The 22,941-nt window shown below is 38.9% G+C and overlaps 1 protein-coding gene across 3 annotated transcripts in view; it reads right to left on the bottom strand.

Annotated features, from left to right (window-relative positions):
- Positions 1-172: 172 nt before the first annotated feature.
- The window catches only part of LOC1274421 (uncharacterized), a 151,268-nt gene continuing 128,499 nt past the window's right edge, over positions 173-22,941 (bottom strand). For all 3 annotated transcript variants that reach the window (XM_061641834.1, XM_061641833.1, XM_061641832.1), the window contains 2 exons: positions 3,397-3,971; positions 173-3,306 (listed from right to left, as the gene is read on the bottom strand). In XM_061641834.1, the coding sequence (XP_061497818.1) occupies positions 899-3,306; positions 3,397-3,971 (2,983 nt within the window). In that variant the 3' untranslated portion in view covers positions 173-898. The remainder of the gene's footprint in view (positions 3,307-3,396; positions 3,972-22,941) is intronic.

Below are 22,941 nucleotides of genomic sequence, written 5' to 3'. Positions count from 1 at the left end.
CCCTGAAAAGGTTGGAGAGCACTGTTTTTATTGATACATGTTTGATTTAATACCTGTACAGCTGTCCCCCGATACACAACTGTATTTGAGACCGAAAAAATGTCGCAAAGCAAGGTGAACGTCGAAAATGTCGTATGTCGAATATCTGTAAATTAAAAGTTTATAACCGAAGTTGAAGAGTTCAAACCATGATATCATGTTGTTTTTATTTAAAACAATGATAATTTAGTAATTTTACTACAAACGCCGTTTACACGATATAGATATATAAGTTCGGGTAGTTGGGAAATCTTTAGAAATGTGTGTGTATCGGTTATTATTAAGGAATTTAAAAAAACCTATCAATTTCTTCTCAATGACAACTTTTAACCCCAAAATCTAAATCGTCGTATCTGCGAATCGTCGTAACTCAAGGTGGTCGTTACTTGGAGGACGCCTGTAATTTTTTATTAGTAAGCAGGACTTGTAGCATAGTGAGTAAGGTGTAATTAGTTTCATTTCAACTAGAAATTTAGTTTTTAACTTTATGATAAACATCTCAGATAATTTCTCTCAGAAGCTTCTACTGATGCCGGCAGGAGAAATCAGTTGATATTTTAATCAAATCTATTTCTGAGCTGATATTGAAATGTATTTTGTAACAAATGGCTTATACTAAAATAATCGTAACATTTCTGGTCGTCTTTAATATCTTTAACGGGGTTTTTTTTAATGTTTTTATCGTGTTTTATATTTTACGCCTATTACATTTTATCTCTTTTTTCACATCTTCACATTCCGCCACGATTACCTAATAATTTCAGTTATATACATCATTATTGTCCTATATGTTTGTTGATGTTTTTTTCTTTAATTTTTTCTATATTTGGCTAATGTTTTGCAACGAGATAATTAGAGCTTATGTCATATGCAAGTCCCCTCGCAATATGCGCGTAAAAGTTTTCTTAAATTGTTTGTTAGCAAGGGCATAACAAAAAGGATTCATAGGACTGTTAGCATAGCAAAGGAAATATGAAAACATAAATAGGTGCTCATTGACGCAAGGTGGTTTTGAACAAAAGCCCACTACCAAGGCCAATACATGGTAAGGCGTCCAACAAGCTACGAATGCGCCTAATATAAACGAAATAGTTCGGAACGCTTTTCTGGCACGGTTTTCAGATTTAGATTTTTGTCGGCTAATTCCACCGATTGGTACGTCAACTATTGGGGTTTTCATACCTTGATTCAAACGCTTACCAATAGATTGAATAAACCATGTTTTTTTTCTCGAGGATTCTCGTTCTAAGCACTTTTTTGAATTCGATGTATTTCCAAAATTAGTTGCGGTTGATGTTGTAATGTTGGACAATACTCTACATGCTTGAGTCGATACATTTTGGGAATCTTCTTCAGCAGCATTCAATATATTTGAAATACCATAGTATCTGGATGACAATTTAAATGTGTCATCATTATCTTGTTTTTGGGTTTGAAGGTTTTGATGCTCCTCAAAGTAATTGGTATTTGTATTATTTAATTTAAAGCATGCAGAAGAAAGGTTTGTTTTGGACTTTTCTACACTCTCTGTACCTACAGTAACGGCGGTGTTATTCATTTTATCTTCCATTGATGTTTGTGCATGATGATAAGTTATGTTTTTGTTTGTTGCTGTTTCTGGAGACACTAAGTCCATGTTCAAGTAAGATGAACGTATCAGGACTGTTGGTGAAGGGGTTGGGCATTGAGCAGTCGCCTGAATTAGAGCTTTGTGCAAGAGTGTAGGGTTTGCTATGTTCTGAGCACTACATCTAGAATATTTACTTAAATGTGCAACATCATCTAGAAAAGTAAATGAATTGTCTGAGTGATTAATTTCATTTTCTGGGGTGGGCAACATAATAGAACTTTCGTCCATGAAACGTAGATCCGCACTGTCCAAGCTTTTCAAAGGATCAGAAGTACCTGTGGTATCTTCTATACTTATTGGGCTTTGTGGTCTTTCCTCTCTTAATTTAAGATGACTTACATGTGCAATTTGAAATCCATTAGACGATGAATCCTCCAGTATTTGCTGTAAACATGTAGTTTTACATGAAACCTTGGCCAAACTCTGCGTCTGCGATATAACAGAGTGTGGTGCAAATGATAATTCTTGATCTATTGCTTGACTATTAGTAATACAATTTAAAATATTATTTTCATTAGTGCTAGATAGTGCTTTCTGTTCGAATATTGATGTGGACAAACATTTGATAGGTAATGTAGATAAATTGTTTCCAGATGATATTGAAGAAGTTGCATTATTAGATGTAAGTACAGAGGCAGAGGCTGCTTCAACTAACATTCCTGCTACAGATGATCTCTTATGGGAAGGTTTTACATACTGTACTTGTTTGACATTTGTAGAATGCTCTTCATCTGAATCAAAAGCGGGACTGCTTGAGCGTTCGCTTTTTTCCCCTTCGATTCTTTCTTCGTAATCCGTAGCTTTTTCCACCCTGTAATCCCCTAGTGCATGTGATACGTTGCTGATGATTATACCTTCGTTAGTCTTTTCACTCGTTAAAACTGGTGGATCTAAAGATTTACTGAAATTCTTATCGTTGTTAGATGGTGACACATGTATATTAATGGACGTTGACTGCAACGAGGTTGTTGATTGAATCTGTAAATCAAACTTCCGAAACGCTTCGTCTCCAGCACATAATACAGTAGCTGCCTCAAGTTTTTGTACTAAAGGTGATGAAGATGTCATTGGTTTATCCGTGCATAGTAATGTACTTTGAGTTTTAGAAATTCCTATACCTGCAGTACGACTAGCCATACCTGTCATGGCACTGCTGAGTGCAACCATAGATTGCATTTTACGTTGCTTGGCTTCACTTTTCTTTTGCATATCATAAGCAGTTTTGTAGATTCCTCCATACAATACAAACAATACTACGAGGGTAGTCCAGTAATATCCAATTATGAGCGCAGTATTGAAGATGGGATCTTTTAAAAACTGAACTGCACACTGTCCAGGGAGCAAATCGCGATATCCAACAAAGTGCTCCCATCCAAAAATTGATATAAAGAAGAGCAGGGCTGGAATAATCCATGTAATTGTAACCATCCAGAGGACTTTGTTTTTGGTTCGCCAACTCCTATATTTAGCAGCTATTTTCACTGAGCAAAACCGATCAATTGTTATGAGCAGAACTGTGTACTGCGACACCAGACATACAGTATAATCTACAGAGAGCCAAAGATCGCAGAGTAGAGGGCCCAAATTCCAATATCCCATTAGCACATACACCGTGTAGAAAGGCATCGACACAGTTCCTGTGCGGTTTTGTTACAGAATTAAAAAGAGAAAATAAATATTAATTAAACACTTGACTAAGTTAAGTTTACTTGCCTTTTGGTACTTACCGATAAGCATATCAGTTGCAGCTAGAGAGGCAATAAAGTAGTTGCTTGGTTGTCTTATGTTTCGATCAACAATAAATGCTAATAGTACTAGTATATTGCCACCAATGGTTAGAATTATACAAATTGCTAAGCAAATTGCGATAAATATTGTTTGCCAAAGATCAAAAGGTGGTAACACTTGCATGATGCTTTCATCAATGATATCAAAATGATAAGGGACTTTGGAGAAATTTTCACCCGGGAAATAATTTGAGCTTTCGTTGCCATAAGAATGTGTGGATTCATTTGACCAACTGAAGAGAGTGAAGTTACTATATGAATTCAAATGTTCAAATTCTTTAATACTACTAACGCCAGTCGCAATGAGCGTGGTGTCCAGCGAAAAACTGAAGTCGCTCCCATTTAGTCTACTATTTGATCCAATTGGTTTTAGAAATTCAGACGACACAATTGAAATACTTTTTTGTTTTAAATCGAGGAAATTAGCAAGTATATTTAAGCATTCAGGATAATTTAACATGTCCAATTGCGAATCGAACTCTCCACATATTTTTTCCTGTTTCCTCTTAAGCTTCCTGGAACAGAATATGAAAGAAAGAATATATTATTTATATTAGGATAAAAACATTAGTTCAATGTGACAACATTTTCATCAGGGATTTCATGTACGATAAAGGTCACCTACTAAGAATGTCGTGTTGAGAACGCGACAGTATGACTTTAATTAATCTAGTATTGTGGCCAGAAAAGGTTTAACTTTTATCATAATTATGTGGTATAAAAGCCTTTAGCCACCCTATAGCGTGACTGCTGGTATAGACGTTACAATTCCATTGCGCTATAGTCGCAGCGCTAAAGGAGCGGAAAGGTACCCCAATTGACATTTTCGAGCACGAATAATCGGGAATTCGAGCAAATTCCCTTAAACTCCCCCCAAGTGACATTTGCTCGAAATTGTTTTCCCATATCTGCTCGATTAGTACTCGATACGCCTGAAATTGTGAATCCCTTAAACTCCCCCCAAGTGACATTTGCTCGAAATTGTTTTCCCATATCTGCTCGATTAGTACTCGATACGCCTGAAATTGAAATTGGGCCAATTGACATTTTCGAGCACGAATAATCGGGAATTCGAGCAAATTCCCTTAAACTGGAGCCTTAAACTTCCCTTAAACTGCACCAGTTTAAGGGAATTTAGAAAAAGGCCTTTAAAATCAACTGTGATACGGCTTTTTCGTTGTTTTCTTCTAGATTTGCTCGAAAATGATGTTTCCTATCGTTATAATTGGTCAGATAGCCATTTTATACTTAAATACTATTGATTTTTTATAAAATAAAGTCACACAAAATTACCTTTTGTTTTTCATCAAAAATCTAAGCTATGTCTGTAAAATGAGCTCGACGGCATCGTCAATCGATAGAAGCAAGTCTAATTTACGAACTCACCAAATTTTAGCGCTTTCAACACACTTGATCAGGCACAAATCCACAATTTCAGGCGTATCGAGTACTAATCGAGCAGATATGGGAAAACAATTTCGAGCAAATGTCACTTGGGACAGCACTCACACTTGATACGCCAAACAGTAAAGACACGTTAGGGAGATTTTTCAGATTACTAATACTTTGATTAGGTTAATTTAGGTTTTAGTTAGGTAAGGTTAGGTTTAGTGTCAAAACAGTGGAAGATATCGAGAATATTCTCGATATTCAAGTGGTTCCCGCATTCAGCGTCAGCAGCTGCAGGATTTCATCCGCTGTTCGATTTGAGGGCACACCGGCACGCATACCTGGAACCGGACCATCGGATTTTTTTTTCCAAGGCACGTTAGTACATTTCATTTCTTTTATTAGTGAAAGTGTATTCCGATATTCCTAAACACTACAAGATAGGTTTGGAATAACGATAGTGCTTTGTGTCCATGTGTGTGTAGGATTAGTTTTTTTTACTATCATCGTACGCTGCCTGTTGTGATACTACCAGATAGGTCAAACAAACTCTCAGTGAATATCCCATTATTCTCAGTTGTATGCGCACGCATTAAGCGCATTAGAATAGTGCAGTGTAGTGTGTTAGTGTTAGTGCATAAGCGCATGGTATAACTCGCTACTGCTATCTAAGGCCGAAAATACACGGACCGGAATTTTGCGGCCGCGGAATTCCGCCTGCTGTCAAACTTATATACAAAGTGTCAACAGCAACTTTCCCGAACTGTCATATCCATACATTTTTCAGCAAGCGGAATTCCGCGGCCGCGAAATTCCGGTCCGTGTATTTTCGGCCTAACAAATTATTGTAATATTCGTTAGGAATACTACCACCAGATAGGGCCAACGAAAAAAAGTGAACGAGTTTTTTATTGGTTTCTCTCTTTTTAGTTTGATGCCAAATACCTACCTACCATACACGAGTATACCTTGCCTGTAGAAGCTTATGTTAGCAGATCAAGGTACAAAAATGGAATCTGAACAAATGATGCAACTAACCTCACAAGTGCAATTGCTGCTACGCTAGATGCTATGCGAACACAACGAATCAATTATCAACGCATGCTAGATTCATTAAGTATAGTAAGGTTAAGCACGAGTTACAATGCACCACAAGAAAATGCACAGGCTGCATTTAACGTAGGAAATTTGTTTAAAATACCGAATCCAATTAAAGCGATTCCGACGTACGATGGCAACAAAAAAAACTTTCTGCGTGGATCAGCACAGCGACGAAGATGGTTTAGCGGCATTTTTAGCAGGCTTAAAAGAACCGTACTTTGGTTATGCTCAAGCTGCATGTCCAGAAGACTTAGAAGCAGCACACGCATTCGTGTGTAAGGTCAGGTGTTCGTAAAGTACTGCCTCGAATGGCAAGCAGTACTCAAAAACGTATCAATCGAAAGAGAAGTACTTTAAAAAACCTGACAGTGGGGCCCTTCACGATTCTAGTTAGTTTTTTGTATGGAGTTTGACAGTTGGAGGCTGAAATCATGTAAAAATCCATACAAAACCACACAAAAAACTAGCCTGGAATTTTCAGCCTAGATCAAGGATAATGTATTTAGAAGGTTGATTTTTACCGCTTTTGCTGGGCGACATTGTGGGGGACATCTATCACTCTCTGCATACAAATTTCATTAACCCGCACCAGCCCTCCCCGATTTTTATACCGGAGCCCCCGGAAGAGATGTGTCAAGTCGAGAAATGTCATTTTGCTCTGAACAACTTCACCTTGTCATTTATAACACCTTGGTCTAGATCAGGTATGTCAAACTGGCGGCCCGCGGGCCGCATGCGGCCCTCGTCAATGCTGAAAGCGGCCCGCGAGAATATTTTGAGAATTGCTAAAATCACTCCAAACCAAGAAACTGTTATTACTATTTGTCGAAGTGTATTTAATTTTCCAGAGAAGAACAATCATTTAGATGGTATATTTTTCGAATCTAACAGGAATGCACCCATAACATCTTATAAACTTATTCTACACAATCGTACAGAACAATCGAGACCCTTAAGAAACATTGAATTGAACGCAAACTCAGTCGGTATTATGTTTCGATTAAATTCTGAATATTAGCATAGTATTGTGCACACTCGATTGCACATTCTATATGGAAAAATAGATTTGCAAAATTCGACCAACGAAAAAATAATGAAAATAACTTGATACACACACTTGGGAACTTCGCAACAACTAATGATGGATTGTCAGAATCGCATCCACGGCTCAAAACCATTTTCGATCTTAGCTATAGAAACTTCGAATCCGGCCAAATCAAACCAACAGTTCCGTTCGGTGCCGTCCGAAGCCTATAGAGCCGTTTAAAGCCATTCGGAACCGTTGGAGTCATTGGTTGTCGCACGGAGCGGCTAATCTACAGTGAGAAATGGATCCGGTCGGTCCCACCGAATTTGACCATCTCAATGCCCCCGAGTGCCGAGTAAAGGATTCATTCGGCTCCGAATTTCCCCGATTTGCACGGCTCCAACCTTATAATGTTACATCATTGATGTTCGATTGGAGCCACTTCTGTTTTTTTGTCATAATCATGCCACCATCAACTTTAATAAAAATGATTGTAGCCAAGTTGGAATTTTGTGTACCCCACATTTTGCAAGACGAATTAATGTACTTTTGAACCTCCCCAAAAATCTAAACCAAAATGATATGATTACGCTTAAGCCTAAAGTATTTAGATGAAGAATTAAAATAATCGAAATGCCGAAGTCGTGCGATACATAGCTTATTAATAGATTAGCTCACACAGTCCATACCTCAATTCGCGAATCATCTCCCTTCAAGTGCAAAACAAGATTTGCCAATCTTTATGGGATCACACACCACGTATCTTCGTTAGATAAAATTATCGTAATTTAACAAAATTATTCGTAAAATATGGGTTCTTGTAATAAGAAATGCCACCATACCACCATATACCACCATATACCCCTTCGAACTTAGAAATTAGCAAAAAATAATGTTTAAACACGTTTTTTTACAATTTTCCTCTTGATCTATCAAAAAATTGCATGCATGTTAGACCGCGACTAATGAGAAATTTCCTATTTTAATAATAAGGATGAAAACAACGCATGTGACTTTAAAAGTGCATTAAACATTTTTTTTTAAATAAAAAATGCACAATAAAAAAACATAGCAAATTTGTAAATAAGAAACTATTCCAGATTTGAAGCAAGGAGTGCAAAAAGTCAATTTGTTTAACAACAATCATTTTAAACAGTATTTTATATGCTTATTGAGGTATATTTTTTATTCTCAACTTTGCGGCCCACGAATCACTGTAAATCTGTACTTGCGGCCCTCTTATGAATTGAGTTTGACACAGCTGGTCTAGATTATTCTAGTCTCAAAGCTAGAATTAGATTCGAGTACCTGCTCGAAAATACGGTGTTGTTTACATTTACCCCAAGGTGGATTAAAGAGATCACGTGGTGGAATCTAGAATCAAAGTGTATGTAGTCCAGGTGGTCTCATAGTATGTTTTTTTTATAACCAAATTTGAATATCACTTTTTGACAGGTTGGGTGAAATTTTTTGTTCAAACAAGCTTTTTAGAGGCTTGACGAATACTCAAAACACTCTTAAAATCTTCATTCAGAAAAAGAAGCGATAAAAATCAGCCTTATAAATTCATACACCTTGGGATAAGCCCACCTGTATATTATACCCACTTAGATGCTGCTCGAAAACTGCTATACAATGCAAACAGCTGACAGGCTGAAATTTCAGCCAACGAACTTAAAACGGAAAGGACCGCAGTAACAGAAGCGTGCAACAAAGACCATTCAATGAAGCTTCTACATTTAAAGAGAAATCCCCTTACCCACAACTAATGGAAGTGGATTCAACGATAAGTAAATTGACTTTAAATAATAGAGAGTTTCATAACAATGAATTAACGGTACAAAACAAATCAGATGCGGAAGATGATTAAGAAAATCTTGATTTAAATTTTTGTTGGGTCAGCAAAGCCACCAAAATAACTTAAATTACTTGCCATACTTGTGAAGTTAGCTGTGTTATGGGAAGTAAACACGGACACCGGAAAGTAAAGTTCTACACGATTTATTCGCACATCTCGTTAAGTAGTTCACATTTCACAGTTCCCGTATCGGTCCCAAACTAATTGTTGTTTGTTGTTTGAATAGTTTATAGAGGCTTTGGCTCCAACGGAGTTCTTTCACCTCTTTAAGGTCCCAAACTAACTCCCCGTCCCCAAAGCGCGAACCGCTTTTATAGCTTCTGCCCATCTTCCCTCTCGCACCGCGTTACCCGTCATAACCGCGTTCTCCATCCTAGCTCATTCTCGCACATTCTGTTTATTCTTTCCTTCTCACACACATTCCATCGCTCGCGCACGCTTCCTTACTCTTCCCCATTTCACATACTTAACAAGAAAAAATCTAGTTAGTAGTGATGGGGACAGTTCCGAAAATTGAGGAACGAAACGAACCTGCCAACCTGAAGAAAAAGAACGGAACGCGGAACGCAGGTTCAAGATGATCTGCATTGGTTACGCTTTTTTCAGTTGCTCACTATTATATATGGTTAACTTGAAAGTATTCATTGAATATTGTGTAATATATTTTTTGTGCAGTAATCACACAGTTTCAATTAAAACAAAGCTAAATATTAGTTTACTGAATGTGTAAAACTATTCTTGTACTAAAAGAAAAATGCTTAATTTAAGTAGCCCACCGGCATTTTGTTGTTTTAGTTTTTACTAAAATTAATCATTATTCCCTTTTATACTTCTAAATAAAGAAGTGAATCAGAAATTTGTTGCAACGCATATGAAATTTTGATATAAAATCAAAAAGTTTACAAGTTTAATTGGCTTTTTTAAATTTTTTTTAGAGATTAATTTACACTACACTGATTGAATTAATATTTCTTAATAGAAGCAGATAGCATCGAATAACAGAGGTTTATGTAAAATACAAAGATTGTTAAGTTGTTTCGGTAGGGTTTACATACTGTACGGTGAACTACCGGTGAGAAACTGCACTTTAATTGTCCATAAGAATAGCGCTGTTTCACGGAGCGATAAACGGCGTTAAAGAAATTATTGGAGAAGGCTAAACGTGTCATGCACCCTAAATATTTAGTTGTACAAAGAAGATTGTTTTAGTTAGTGAATTTCTCAACTGGTAGAGAGAGGAACGTCTGTACTGATTGAACGCTTGCGCTAGACTCTTTCTTTATTCCTTGTTTCCTTCATTCGTCCCCTCAATACAACTCCCAAGCAACAAATTCAAGTGACAGAAGGTCATACGTTTATACCGTACAAATTCATTACTCAACATAGCCGCCCCCCGTTGAAAGGTAGCTTTCAACCCTTATTACGAAACCTCTCTTTCTTCCTTCTGTCCGGGCAGTATGCAGATCTTGGTGATGGCTCTTCTGTAAATTCCATCCTTCGTTTTCACATCAACCACTCGAACCAAGCCGTCATCACCAGGATAAATCTTCAGCACTCGGCCGAAGCGCCATTTGAGAGGGGGAAGGTTGTCCTCCTTCAGCAGGACCATAGTGCCCTCCCGAACGTTGTCTCGCCTTGACGTCCACCGGGTACGCGGATGCAAACCAGACAAGTAGTCTCGAATCCATCGCTTCCAAATCCGCCGAACATACTCCTGCAATTGTTGATAGCGGTCCAGGCGGTTGCCTGGAATCTCAGCATAAGATGGCTCAGGGACCGATGTAAGCGCCCGTTGAATCAAAAAATGACCCGGTGTCAGAATTTCCAGGTCCTCTGGATCGTTGGAAAGTGCAGTTAACGGTCGCGAGTTCAAACAAGCCTCCACTTGAACTAAGATAGTTTCCAGGTCGTCTCGCCGCAAGATACTGGATCCTATCGTAGCCTTGAGATGCCGTTTCAGCGACTTCACTGCGGCCTCCCAGATCCCACCGAAATGGGGTGACCGCGGAGGGATGAAGTTGAAGGTGATCCCTTCCGTTCCGCAGTAAGTTGTAACAGCATCCTGATGTTGTTGTTTCTGGAACAGCTCATACATCTCCTTGAGCGCTCGATCAGCTCCCCGGAAATTTTTGGCGTTGTCGCACTGGATTACGGATGGTTTACCGCGACGAGCTATGAAACGCTTTGTAATGTGTTTGATGACTGTTACGGTTGCCATGTGGTATGTTTTGAACTCGCGTTGGTCAGGGTGGCCTTCGTCATCGTTTGCCGAATTAAGTAGAACTGAAGTGGATACTGTTTCGAAGCGGACGTTCGACACTTGATCGTCCAGGCGATCATAGAAACCTTTAGGAGGTTTCCCTTACTGGAAACGTTGGAGTTTAGAGGCCTTACCTTGGGCAGGGGGACATATCTAAACTCTTTAAATGAGAACTCGATAGATGTAGGATGGGCATAGTCCTATCCTGACAGTCCGAACGAATCTGACCTGCCATGATCGGAGTTGGTTTTATTTATACTCTCTATTTTGTGTCAATTATGCTGAATGTCAAGTTTTGAGTTTACATATGGTTGTGCTTATTATGTAAGGTCAGTTCTGGGTTCTGACGCTTACGCGGTGTTTTGTTTCCTACGCTTACGGTTCTGTTTGTACACACGAGGTACGGTGTCTCCGTTGGTTGCTATTATGCAATGTTATTGTTTTTACGCTTTACGCACTTGAAACGTTTTTGTGCTGGGTAATGTTTTTCTGCTGTTTTCGCACCTACGGGGCTGTGTGCGGGTTGTGTGTTTTAAGTGTTTTTGGACAAGGGTTTTTCTGCTGACTTACAATTCCTGGCGTAAGGTTATTTATGTGGTTTGGGTTGTGTTAATTTCTTGAGTGGTTATTTTATCCTTTTTTTGTGTGTTGTGTGGTGTTGACAATTTGTGTTTATTAAGTGTGATGAGAATTGCGTGTGAATTGATTATAGACAGTATAGCATGTGCATGTGCATGCTACACCTCCCCCCTTTAATAGAATAACGTAATGAATTACAATGATTGAAGTTATTCTCCTGTGTACTTAATTAATCTATTTTTGTGTACTGTAGAGATTTTCTTTGTTGTATTATTTTGTATTACGCAATTAGGCCCTTGGTCACTTACTACTGTGAAAGGTCCAATGTAGACTGGATCTAATTTTTTCCTATTTTCATTTTCCAAATATACCTGATCTCCTAAGTTTATAATAAGTGGTACTGTATCTTTATTTAAGATTTGTTGTCTTTTAATTTTTGCTTTTATCAAATTTTCTCTGGCAATTTCGTTTGATTTTTGGAGTTTATATTTCATTTCGAAATAATATTGGTCAATATTATAAACTGGTTCAATTTTTGTTTTAAATATATCTTGTGGTAAATTCGCTTTTCTACCAAATACTAATTCGTATGGTGTGTAGTTTGTGTCTGAGTGTTCTGTTGTATTGTAAACAAATTCGTAAAATTTTGTCCAATCGTCCCAGTCATCATGATGTTCGTTTGTATAGCTTCTTAGGTATTCGTTTAGACATCTATGATTTCTCTCTAATGATCCTATTGTCTGTGGGTGGTAAGCTGTGCTAAAAGTTTGTTTGATTTTTAAAATTTCTGAGATTTTGTGTAATATTTCATTGTTATATTCTAGTCCTTGATCTGATTTTAATTCTATAAATGTTCCGAATGTAAGGATGAAGTTTTCTACCAATGCCTTGGCTATAGTGTTTGCTTCTTTGTTATGGATAGGTATTACTACGATATATTTCGTTAAGTCACATTGTATGGTTATTGCATACCTGTTGTTTTTGTTAGTTTTTGTTAGAGGTCCTACTGTGTCGATTGAAATTATGTTAAATGGTTTTGTCGGTGTTGTAGTTACAACTGTTTTTTCTTTAGTATGTCTAGTCGTCTTATTAACTATGCATGCTTTACAATTTCGTACGTATTTCTTGATATCATCTTTCATATTTTTCCATTTATATTTTTCCCTTATTTTCTGGTACAGTCTGTACTGGCCTATATGTCCTCCCGAAGGGGTCATATGATAATCTGAAATTATTCTCAGCCTATCTTTTTCTGTTGTTATCCATCTAGTTGGAGTAAACAGGATTATTTCAAACTTGGTAATGGCTCTGTTGGCTATTTCCTTAATAGTTTGTTGGGAATATTCTTTGAATAAATGGTCTTCTTCTGACCATGCTAGCTTATTTCTTCCATATTGTTTCGCGATTTTGCACATTTCTAGAAGAGCAAACTCTAATGCTTGACTTCCATTTACATCATTTCTCAAAAGAAATTTTCCTAGTGCTTTACTGTATGAATGGTTGTATATTATGAATTCAACGTTGTTTTTAATTCTCTGCGTACCTATTTTTAGTACCTTTCTCACTTCTAAAGGTCTATCTGTTTTCCACATCGCGGGGTGATCAGTCCCTGTTGTTGCGATTGGTTCGTCTTTGTTTATATCAGTTTTCTCGTTATTTTTCTTAACCATGGCTCTTGTATTAACCATTAAAATCGTTTTGGATTTTGGTATTGATGCCTTTAGGTCATCTGAGTTAAGGATTATTCTTGATAGTGCGTCTGCCGCAACATTAGCTTTACCTGCTAAATATTCTATTTCAAAGTCAAATTCTTCTAAATCTAGTCTCATTCTAGTAAGCTTAGAAGTAGGATTTTTCATACCAAATAAGTAAGCTAGTGGTCTATGATCTGTTCTAACTATAAATTTTTGTCCATATACATAAGGTTTAAAATAATTAATTGCCCAATGTATAGCTGTAAGCTCTTTCTCGATAATTGGCTTATTCTTTTCCCCTGGTGTAAAACTTTTACTCGCAAATGCGACTGGCAAATCGTTTCCATCTGTTATTTGTGATAACACTGCACCACATGCCATATCCCATGCATCTGTCGTAATAATGAATTGTTTTTTAAAATCTGGATATTGTAAAATTGTGGGTGAGAGTAAGCTTTGTTTCAATGTATCAAAAGCTGCTTGACATTCTGAAGTCCATGCAAACTTAACGTCTTTCTTAATCAAATTATTAATTGGTTTAGCTATCTTAGCAAAATTCTGTACAAATTTACGATAATAATTACAAAATGCGACAAAACGTCTTGCTTCATCAGCATTAGTAGGAATCGGGAAGTTTTTAATTGTGTCAAACTTCGCGTCGTCTGGATAAATTCCTTTATCTGTTATTTTATGACCTAAGTACGTTACTTCTGTTTTGAAGAAACAACATTTTTCTGCATTTAGTTTAAGGTTATATTTTCTTAGCCTATCAAAAACTTTACCTAAATTACTGATATGATGCCGTGCACTGCATCCAGTAACTATAATATCATCTATATATACAAATGCTAGCTCTGGTGTTAAACCAGCCATAGCGATAGCCATCATTCTTTGAAAGCTGTTTGGGCTAATGTTGAGTCCAAATGGCATTCTTGTAAACTGATAGTGGCCTGTAGGTGTCGAAAAAGCTGTGTATTTTCTCGAATTTTTATCAAGTTTGATTTGATGAAACCCTGACATCAAATCCAATGTGCTGAAATATTTGGCTCTTCCTAGCTGATCTAGTATCGTGTCTATGCGAGGTAAAGGGAATTTGTCTGGTAAAATTTTCTTGTTTAACTGCCGAAAATCCACTACTAAACGCCATTTCTTCTTGCCTTCAACTGATTTCTTTGGTACTAATAGTATCGGTGAATTATATGACGAAACAGAATGTTCAATAATGTTATTTTTCAACATCTTTTCTACCTGCGATTGCATTTCCTCACTTTGTGAATGTATTTGTTTATAATTTGGTATATAAGAAGGAATATTATCTTTTAATGAAATTTCCTGGGTATAAAAATTGTTAGTAGAGACCGGTTCATCTTCTAAACAAAATATATCCGAGAATTTTGTGATAAGATTTTCTAACTCTTCTCTTGCTATTTGTGGAATATTTTCTATATGGATTTTGTTATGAATTTTCTGAATTCGTTCCTTAGATGTGTCCAGTTTCTTCTGTAATTGCTCATACTCTCTTAATGGTTCAACTTCTGGTGTATAAGATTTTATGTTAAAAGAAACATCTTTATCTGTGGTATTAATGAATTTGATATACTGATTACGTTTTGAGACTATTGTGTTTCCGCAAAATACCCCTGGTTGGATTTCTTGTGATAAGATGATTGAATCTTCTGTCAAGTTTGGTATACTTATTTTTCGTACTACTTCACTTCGTTTTGGTAAAATATAATTTCCGTTTACATTGTCTTCTATTGGGTGTGAAATCAATCCGTTATCAGATGAGAAGTATATCATCCAATTAACATAATCAACAATACATCTGTGCTTTATAAAGTCTTTTCCTAATAGTCCGTCGGAAAAAATGGATTCTACATCTTCTATTATATGAAATTCGTGCATAATGGAATAATCGCCAAAGTGAATTGTTGTCATAGCAGTTCCTAAAGTCTCTGATTCATGATCACTAGAGCTTATCAAGGTTAATTTTTTTGATGTATTGATTTTACAACCTGGTTTTAATTTACTAGCTTTAAGTACGGATACGGTTGCTCCGGTATCTATGATGAGTGTGCTATAGATTTCCTTTGTAATTTCTATTTTTACTTTAACAAAATTATCTGCATCAGGATTTATGGTTAGTATTGGGTATTTTCCGATGCTTGAGGTTGCCCTAAAAAATTATTCTGTTCTTCGGCTGTTACTGTGTTATGAATAGGCGCTCGATTATTTTGCAAATTGCTATTATTTCTCTGATTGGATTGTACGTACTGATTTCTGTTGGAATTATTTTGTCGATTTGCGTGCTGATTTCTAGTGTTGTTAAAGTTGTTATTTCTGTAGTTATTATTGTTTCGGTTATTGCTATGTCCATATCTTGCGGGTGGGAACCTGGGTGGGTTTTGTGTCTGATACCTATTATTATTATTATTTGTGAATCTATTGTAATTGTTCCTTCCCTGGTAGTTGTTACCATACCCTCTATTGTTCCTAGTAGCGTTTGAATATAAAATTTTTGTCTGTTCATTCTTTCCCTTTTTCGTTCTGTCTTCTAGTTCCAATTTTACTGCTTGTTCTATTGCTTCATGCAAGGTTTCAAATTTGCTTGATCTCATTATTATTTTGGTTTCGCCATCCTTAAGTCCATAACTCAATGCGCTAATTCCAGACTTAGTTGCTTTTTTCCTGGCTACTTCTGGTGTTATTTCTTCCGCTATGTATGCTTCTTCAAGTTGCTGCGTTAGTTTTTCTATAATGCTTCCGAAATCTTCTATTGTTCCTGTCTGTTTCGTATTATCCATTTTGGATACTACTATTTCTGGTGTTACCTTTATGCTGCATCTGTCTTGTAGTTTGTTAACTATATCTTCTATTGATTTTGGGGCTTCTCCTACAACAATTCGCGCTTTACCTGTCAGACGTCCTAATACTAGCTCTATTATTGTTTCCCTATTCTCCGGCTTCACTATTTTCTTTAATACATTTAAATTTGACACCACACCTTTTAAATCTTTCACATTACCATCATACTTTGATATGAGAGAAGTGGTGATTTTAATTAGTTCTATAATGTCAGCCATTTTTTCAGATTTAGTTTCTATCGTTATGTCGAACTGGTTTTCTGATAATGTTGTATTTAACGAATCTGGATGTCTTTCGAAATGTATTTTAATGCACTTATTTATTTCGTAATATAGGTGTCTACTTTTTTTAACTAAGGTTGTTAATATTTCGTCTTTAATGGATGATTCGTGCTTTCGTAGAAGCTCTTGTATTTCGTCAAATAATTCCTTAGTGTTATTTCTTAGTGTGGTTAACGCGCAGAGCCTATAGCATTTGTTTAGCTGTCTAACCTGATCATACGTTCTATCTAGTATTTCTATTTTTTCTAACAGCTTTTGCATATTTATGCAGCTTCGTCCGTAAAAATTGCATGTGTACGGTACCTTTTTAAATACATTTGTTGTTGTTGCTGCTCACGGTGCTACGTTGTTCCCGGTGCTCGGTGAACTGCTGTCCCTTGGCCCAGGGATCTCTTCTCTCACCTGTCTGTCCGACAGTGAGCCCGTCCATTCTTGCCTTATTCTTCTCGTCTTCCGCGTTGGGAACGGCTGTTCCAAACCATACCGCTGGTCACAGTGTTTTTACACGTTGAGGTAGATTCTCATACGCGCATAATTGTTTTTCATAATCGCGGTCCATAGCTGCATTGGTGAACTTACGGTACTTTCCCACAGCCTTTACCTATTTTTGTGGGTCAAATAGCATATCACCTTTTTCGTATATCATTCATTCACTGTTCTCGATTCAATGTTTACGTTGCTACTTTGGTAGCGTAAGCACTTTTAAAGCGTGTTTTTGCGCTTGGTTACGAAGGTGTTTGTAACAAGTTTTCGCTATTTTAACAATGCACAGGGTGATTAGCAGCCCTAAAATAATGTTTAGTTTTAAATCCTGAGTCAGATGATATTCTGTATGAATATTCTGAGTTTGAACTATTGTGAGATCATGGTCTCCTTTTATATTTGTTTCAGGTTTTGCAGCCTTGCCTCCCATTTTGAAAATGATTGGTTTTCACTCGTAGTTCACTATTGTTGGTAATTAATCACTTTCCAAGTCATTTCAGAAGCACTTGCGATTTTTATAAAACGTTTCCACTTTGCACTTTTTGTCCGTGTTTGAGGTTTCATTCGTCACTTTTTTTTGCACATCCGAAGATTACAGTTTAAAAGTCACGGTCGCCATGTAATGTGTTTGATGACTGTTACGGTTGCCATGTGGTATGTTTTGAACTCGCGTTGGTCAGGGTGGCCTTCGTCATCGTTTGCCGAATTAAGTAGAACTGAAGTGGATACTGTTTCGAAGCGGACGTTCGACACTTGATCGTCCAGGCGATCATAGAAACCTTTAGGAGGTTTCCCTTACTGGAAACGTTGGAGTTTAGAGGCCTTACCTTGGGCAGGGGGACATATCTAAACTCTTTAAATGAGAACTCGATAGATGTAGGATGGGCATAGTCCTATCCTGACAGTCCGAACGAATCTGACCTGCCATGATCGGAGTTGGTTTTATTTATACTCTCTATTTTGTGTCAATTATGCTGAATGTCAAGTTTTGAGTTTACATATGGTTGTGCTTATTATGTAAGGTCAGTTCTGGGTTCTGACGCTTACGCGGTGTTTTGTTTCCTACGCTTACGGTTCTGTTTGTACACACGAGGTACGGTGTCTCCGTTGGTTGCTATTATGCAATGTTATTGTTTTTACGCTTTACGCACTTGAAACGTTTTTGTGCTGGGTAATGTTTTTCTGCTGTTTTCGCACCTACGGGGCTGTGTGCGGGTTGTGTGTTTTAAGTGTTTTTGGACAAGGGTTTTTCTGCTGACTTACAATTCCTGGCGTAAGGTTATTTATGTGGTTTGGGTTGTGTTAATTTCTTGAGTGGTTATTTTATCCTTTTTTTGTGTGTTGTGTGGTGTTGACAATTTGTGTTTATTAAGTGTGATGAGAATTGCGTGTGAATTGATTATAGACAGTATAGCATGTGCATGTGCATGCTACAGCTTCAATGTAGAAATGAAGGCTGGAGTAGACAAATCGGCAATAAGCTCCACATGTACTGCCTTGATCACAAGACAGACGAAAACAGCAACATAGCATTTGATTGGAGCAGCCTTCTTGTTGGTTTGTCTATAGAATAATGGACCACACAGATCCACACCAGTGTTGTAGAATGGGAGAACTGGGTTTACGCGTTCGCTGGGCAAATCTCCCATGATTTGCTCTGCCGTTGTTGGTTTGGATCGGAAACAGCTTACACACTCATATACGACCTTTCGTGCCAGGTTGCGTACGCGAAGGGGCCAGAATCTCTCACGCAGGCTAGATATGAGTTCTTGTTGTCCCGCATGCAGATATTGTCGATGATAAGAACGCGCAATCAGTAGGGTCAATGGGTGAGAAAACGCTAAAATTATCGGATGTTTGCGTTCATACGAAACAGGCGCGTTTCGCAAACGACCACCCACACGTAGGATACCCTCTTTCAGAATAGGTGTTAGCGTTTTCAGTTTTGAGTTCGGCTTGACCGCTCCAGTTTGACGAACATCCCGAAGCTCCTCAGCAAAGGTTTCTTGTTGGGCCAGACGAACGAGCGTTAGAGACGCTGACACTAATTCATCTATTTTTAGAAACCCCTTTCGTAGATTTCTGCGGTGTGTCGGTTGACAATTGTACATGAATCGCAGCAGATATGCCGTAAGTCGCACCAATTTTTCGTAAGATGAAGAAAGATCGAATAGAAAATTTGGCGGTACCTGTTGAGATGTGGCTACAATCGATCGCTCTTCCAAATCTTCCGAGGAAATTTCAGTATTGGGTTTGTTCGTAGGCCAAGCTTGACTTGGAAGATGCAACCATGAGGGCCCTTGCCACCAAAGTTGGGAATCCATGAGCTGCAAAGGCATCATTCCCCTCGAAATAATGTCAGCTGGATTGTGCTCGCTGGCCACATAACTCCAAGGCATCTTGTAGGTTTGGTGCTGGATTTCCGCAACTCGGTTCGCAACGAACTGTTTCCAACGGGAAGGACTGCTTGAAAGCCAATGAAGAACTATCGTCGAATCAACCCAGAAGTTGATTTTAAGCTCCAATTTCACCCCTTGCTTCACCTTCTGCCATAAGTGTGATAGTAACAACGCTCCCGACAACTCGAGCCGTGGAAGGGACACGTTTTTCTTCCGTTTGGTATTAGGTATCGGTGCCACCTTTGACTTAGCACATAACAACCGTACTGAGACTTGGCCATCGGACGATTCTGCTCGTATGTAGATACAGGCGCCATAAGCCCGTAGGGAAGCATCACTAAATCCGTGAGCTTCAATTCGCACTGTTCCACCAATTGCTCGTCGTGGAATTGTCAAGCTAGTCAGATCAGCGAGTTGTTCTCTGAAGCGCAACCAGAATTGTTGCCGTTCAGACTCCAAAGGTTCATCCCAGGTATTTTCGTTCTTCCAGAGCTCCTGCATGAAACACTTTGCTACTACAATGACTGGTCCTAACAGTCCAAGAGGATCGAACAACTTAGCTGCGTCTGATAACGCAATGCGTTTGGTGATGATTTCTGATTCCTTCCAACCAGGCACACTAAACCCTAGCTGGTCCGATGATGGCATCCATCTTAAACCCAAAGCCTTGATGGATGTGCTGCGATCGATGTTCAAAACATCTCCCTCGATTTGTAGTTCAGCTGGTATTTGCTCCAGTAACTCAGACGAGTTTGAAGCCCATTTGCGCAGGTGAAATCCTGCCGATTGTAGAAGCTGATTTATTTCGCTGCAAATAATCCGGCCATCTTCAACAGATTCCACACCGGTGATCATGTCATCCATGTAAAAATCTTGCTCGAGGACCTTGGATGCCCTGGGATATCTTGTTTCTCCTTCCTTAGCCAACGCTTGCAGACAACGGGTGGCCAAGTAAGGTGCGCAGGCTGTGCCGTACGTAACGGTTTTCAGCTGATAGATGCGAATTCTATCATCAGCAGATTCTTTCCACAGGATGCGTTGAAGTGGACGATCGGATTCCTTCACCCAAATTTGGCGATACATTTTTTCAATGTCAGCCAAAATCGCAAATCTGGGTACTCTAAATCGGAGTAACAACGACAAAAGATCATCTTGCACTGAAGGTCCCACCATCAGTGCATCGTTGAGGGATACCCCTGTATCAGTAGAACTGGATGCATCAAATACGACTCTTAGCTTAGTCGTGAGGCTGTCGGGTCGTACTACACAATGATGCGGCATGTAATATGTCTTTCCAATGTCATGGCGGTCAGATGGAATTTCTTCCATGTGTCCTAGATCGAGATACTCCTGTAGGAATTTAGAATATTCCTGCTTCAATTTCGAGTCGATATTTAATCGCCTACAGAGCGATTGTAGCCGCCGTGATGCAGCTTCATAAGAGTCACCTAGTTGATTAAGCCTTTCAGTACGCGTTGGTAAGGCTACCACGAAACGGCCTTCGTGGTCTCGTGAAGTTGTTTGTACAAATGCTGCCTCACACTCAGCTTCCTCGACGGATAACATCGCAGGGGAGTAGCAGCCTTCCAGTTCCCAAAACCGGCTTAGTTGGTCATTCAGCGTCATGACGTTGAGCACTAAGGAAGAGTGTGTTAGACCTTGGCTTACCTGACCTGAGACAATCCAACCCAGCTCCGTGTTTTGCAGTAGTAGTTTTGGGCTATTCAACCGAAGAATGTTACCCAAAAGTAGATCGTTGTAACCTTCTCGCCCAATAAGTAGATCAATTGGCCCTGGCTCATAGAAATGAGGATCCGCCAACGTCACTCCCTTCGGTAGGTTCAATCCTTCCGGATTGACTGCATGTGCTGGCTGGTCCAACGTCACTTCTCGCAGCACATGGAACTTCCAGCTTGCCTTGAAGGTAGAGCAGTGAGAGTGGATAGCAAGGCTCACAGAATGATGAGACGAATGCTGTGCCTTCCCTATTCCACCAAGCAGATGATGCTCGTTCCTCTTCTGGACTCTCAACAGCTGTACCAATCGTTCCGTAACAATGTTGATCTGTGAACCTCCATCCAGTAAAGTTCGAGCCCAGATACGTGTTCCGTCAACATTTACTACTTGTACCATTGCTGTTGGTAACAGGATTATTTTTTCGAAATTGTTGCGCGCACAATGTTGAACAATAGAAGCCGGTGTAGCTGCTTCTGCATTTGATGTAGACGGCAGTGATGACGCTGATGCTAATGACGACTGATCAATTGGAGAATTCGGTTTGTGAAGCATCGTATGATGATTTCGCTGACATACACGGCAAGATCCGGACGAACAATCCTTTCGCTGATGACCCGCCGACAAACAGTTAAAACACAACTGTCCGTTCCTCACTAGCTCGTGTCGCTTTTCCACAGATGCATTTCGAAACACTTCGCACAGGTACGCAGCATGTGAAGCCCTTTTGCAGAATGAACAAACCTTTGTGGCCGGCTTAACCACGCTGTACACTTCGTTGCGGGTTTTCATTCTGCCTCCAGCTGTTGTTGCTTCACTTGTTCGATTCCTGTCTGGAGCCATGGCTTGCAAAACAGTTGCTTGGCTGCGAAGGAATTTCATGATCTCGTCATACGTGGGAACATTGGTTGAGCTATGATGTATTTCCCATTGTTTAAGTGTGGCCAGGTCTAATTTAGAGCAGACCATGTGAGCTAAGAGCACGCTCCATCCTTCCGTGGCCACTCCCATTCTAGTCGTCATTTTAACACCACGCTCAAAACTGTCAATTAAAGAAATCAGTGATTCGTATGATTCCTTTTTCATGTGTGGTATCGCAAATAATCCATCAAGATATCGTTTCACCACTAGCTTTTTGTTTTCGAATCGCGATTTCAATACTTCCCAGGCAACAGAATAATTTGCGTCGGTGATTTCGATGTCTCCTACTACGTTAAGAGCATCCTTTTGAAGAGAGCCTTTTAAGTATCGTAGCTTGTCTACGTCGGCTAAATTCTTATTGCGATCAATAAGACTGAGAAAGGCATCTCGAAACGGTAACCAATCTTCCATCTTTCCATCAAAAGTTGGCAAGCGCATTTCGGGAAGTTTTGTGTGTGGCATGGTATCGCGTGTTGGTGTGGAAACTACACTTGATGACAAGTTTCTTTCAATTGCCAATGAAAGCTCAAAATGGCGGTTCTCGAAAGAGGCGTACTCTTCTTCTTCTTGTTCGAACTGTGCATTGGAAGAAGAAACCAAATTGTTGGTGTGCCATGTTTCATATTCCGTGGATAGCATCGACAAGCGTGACGCACATCCTTTCAGAAAAGCGGCATCCGCTCTTGTTGCATGCTGTAGTGCTTGATCAATGCGGTCCAGCCTTTGGTCGAAATGCTGACGCATTCGCTTTCTTTTCTCCGCCAGCATTGCTGCTGTTGGAAAAGTAGGACTTGAATTTACTGATTCAAAACCTTCAAACTCACTCTCCGAAGCTTCTCTGGCCACGGCTGCCCTCAGTATTGGATTGGCTTGGACATGATCGCTGTCTGATGC

Source organism: Anopheles gambiae, chromosome 2, assembly GCF_943734735.2.
Source record: "Anopheles gambiae chromosome 2, idAnoGambNW_F1_1, whole genome shotgun sequence".
In the NCBI taxonomy this organism is placed as follows: domain Eukaryota; kingdom Metazoa; phylum Arthropoda; class Insecta; order Diptera; family Culicidae; genus Anopheles; species Anopheles gambiae.
This window is presented reverse-complemented; position numbering and strand designations above follow the sequence as displayed.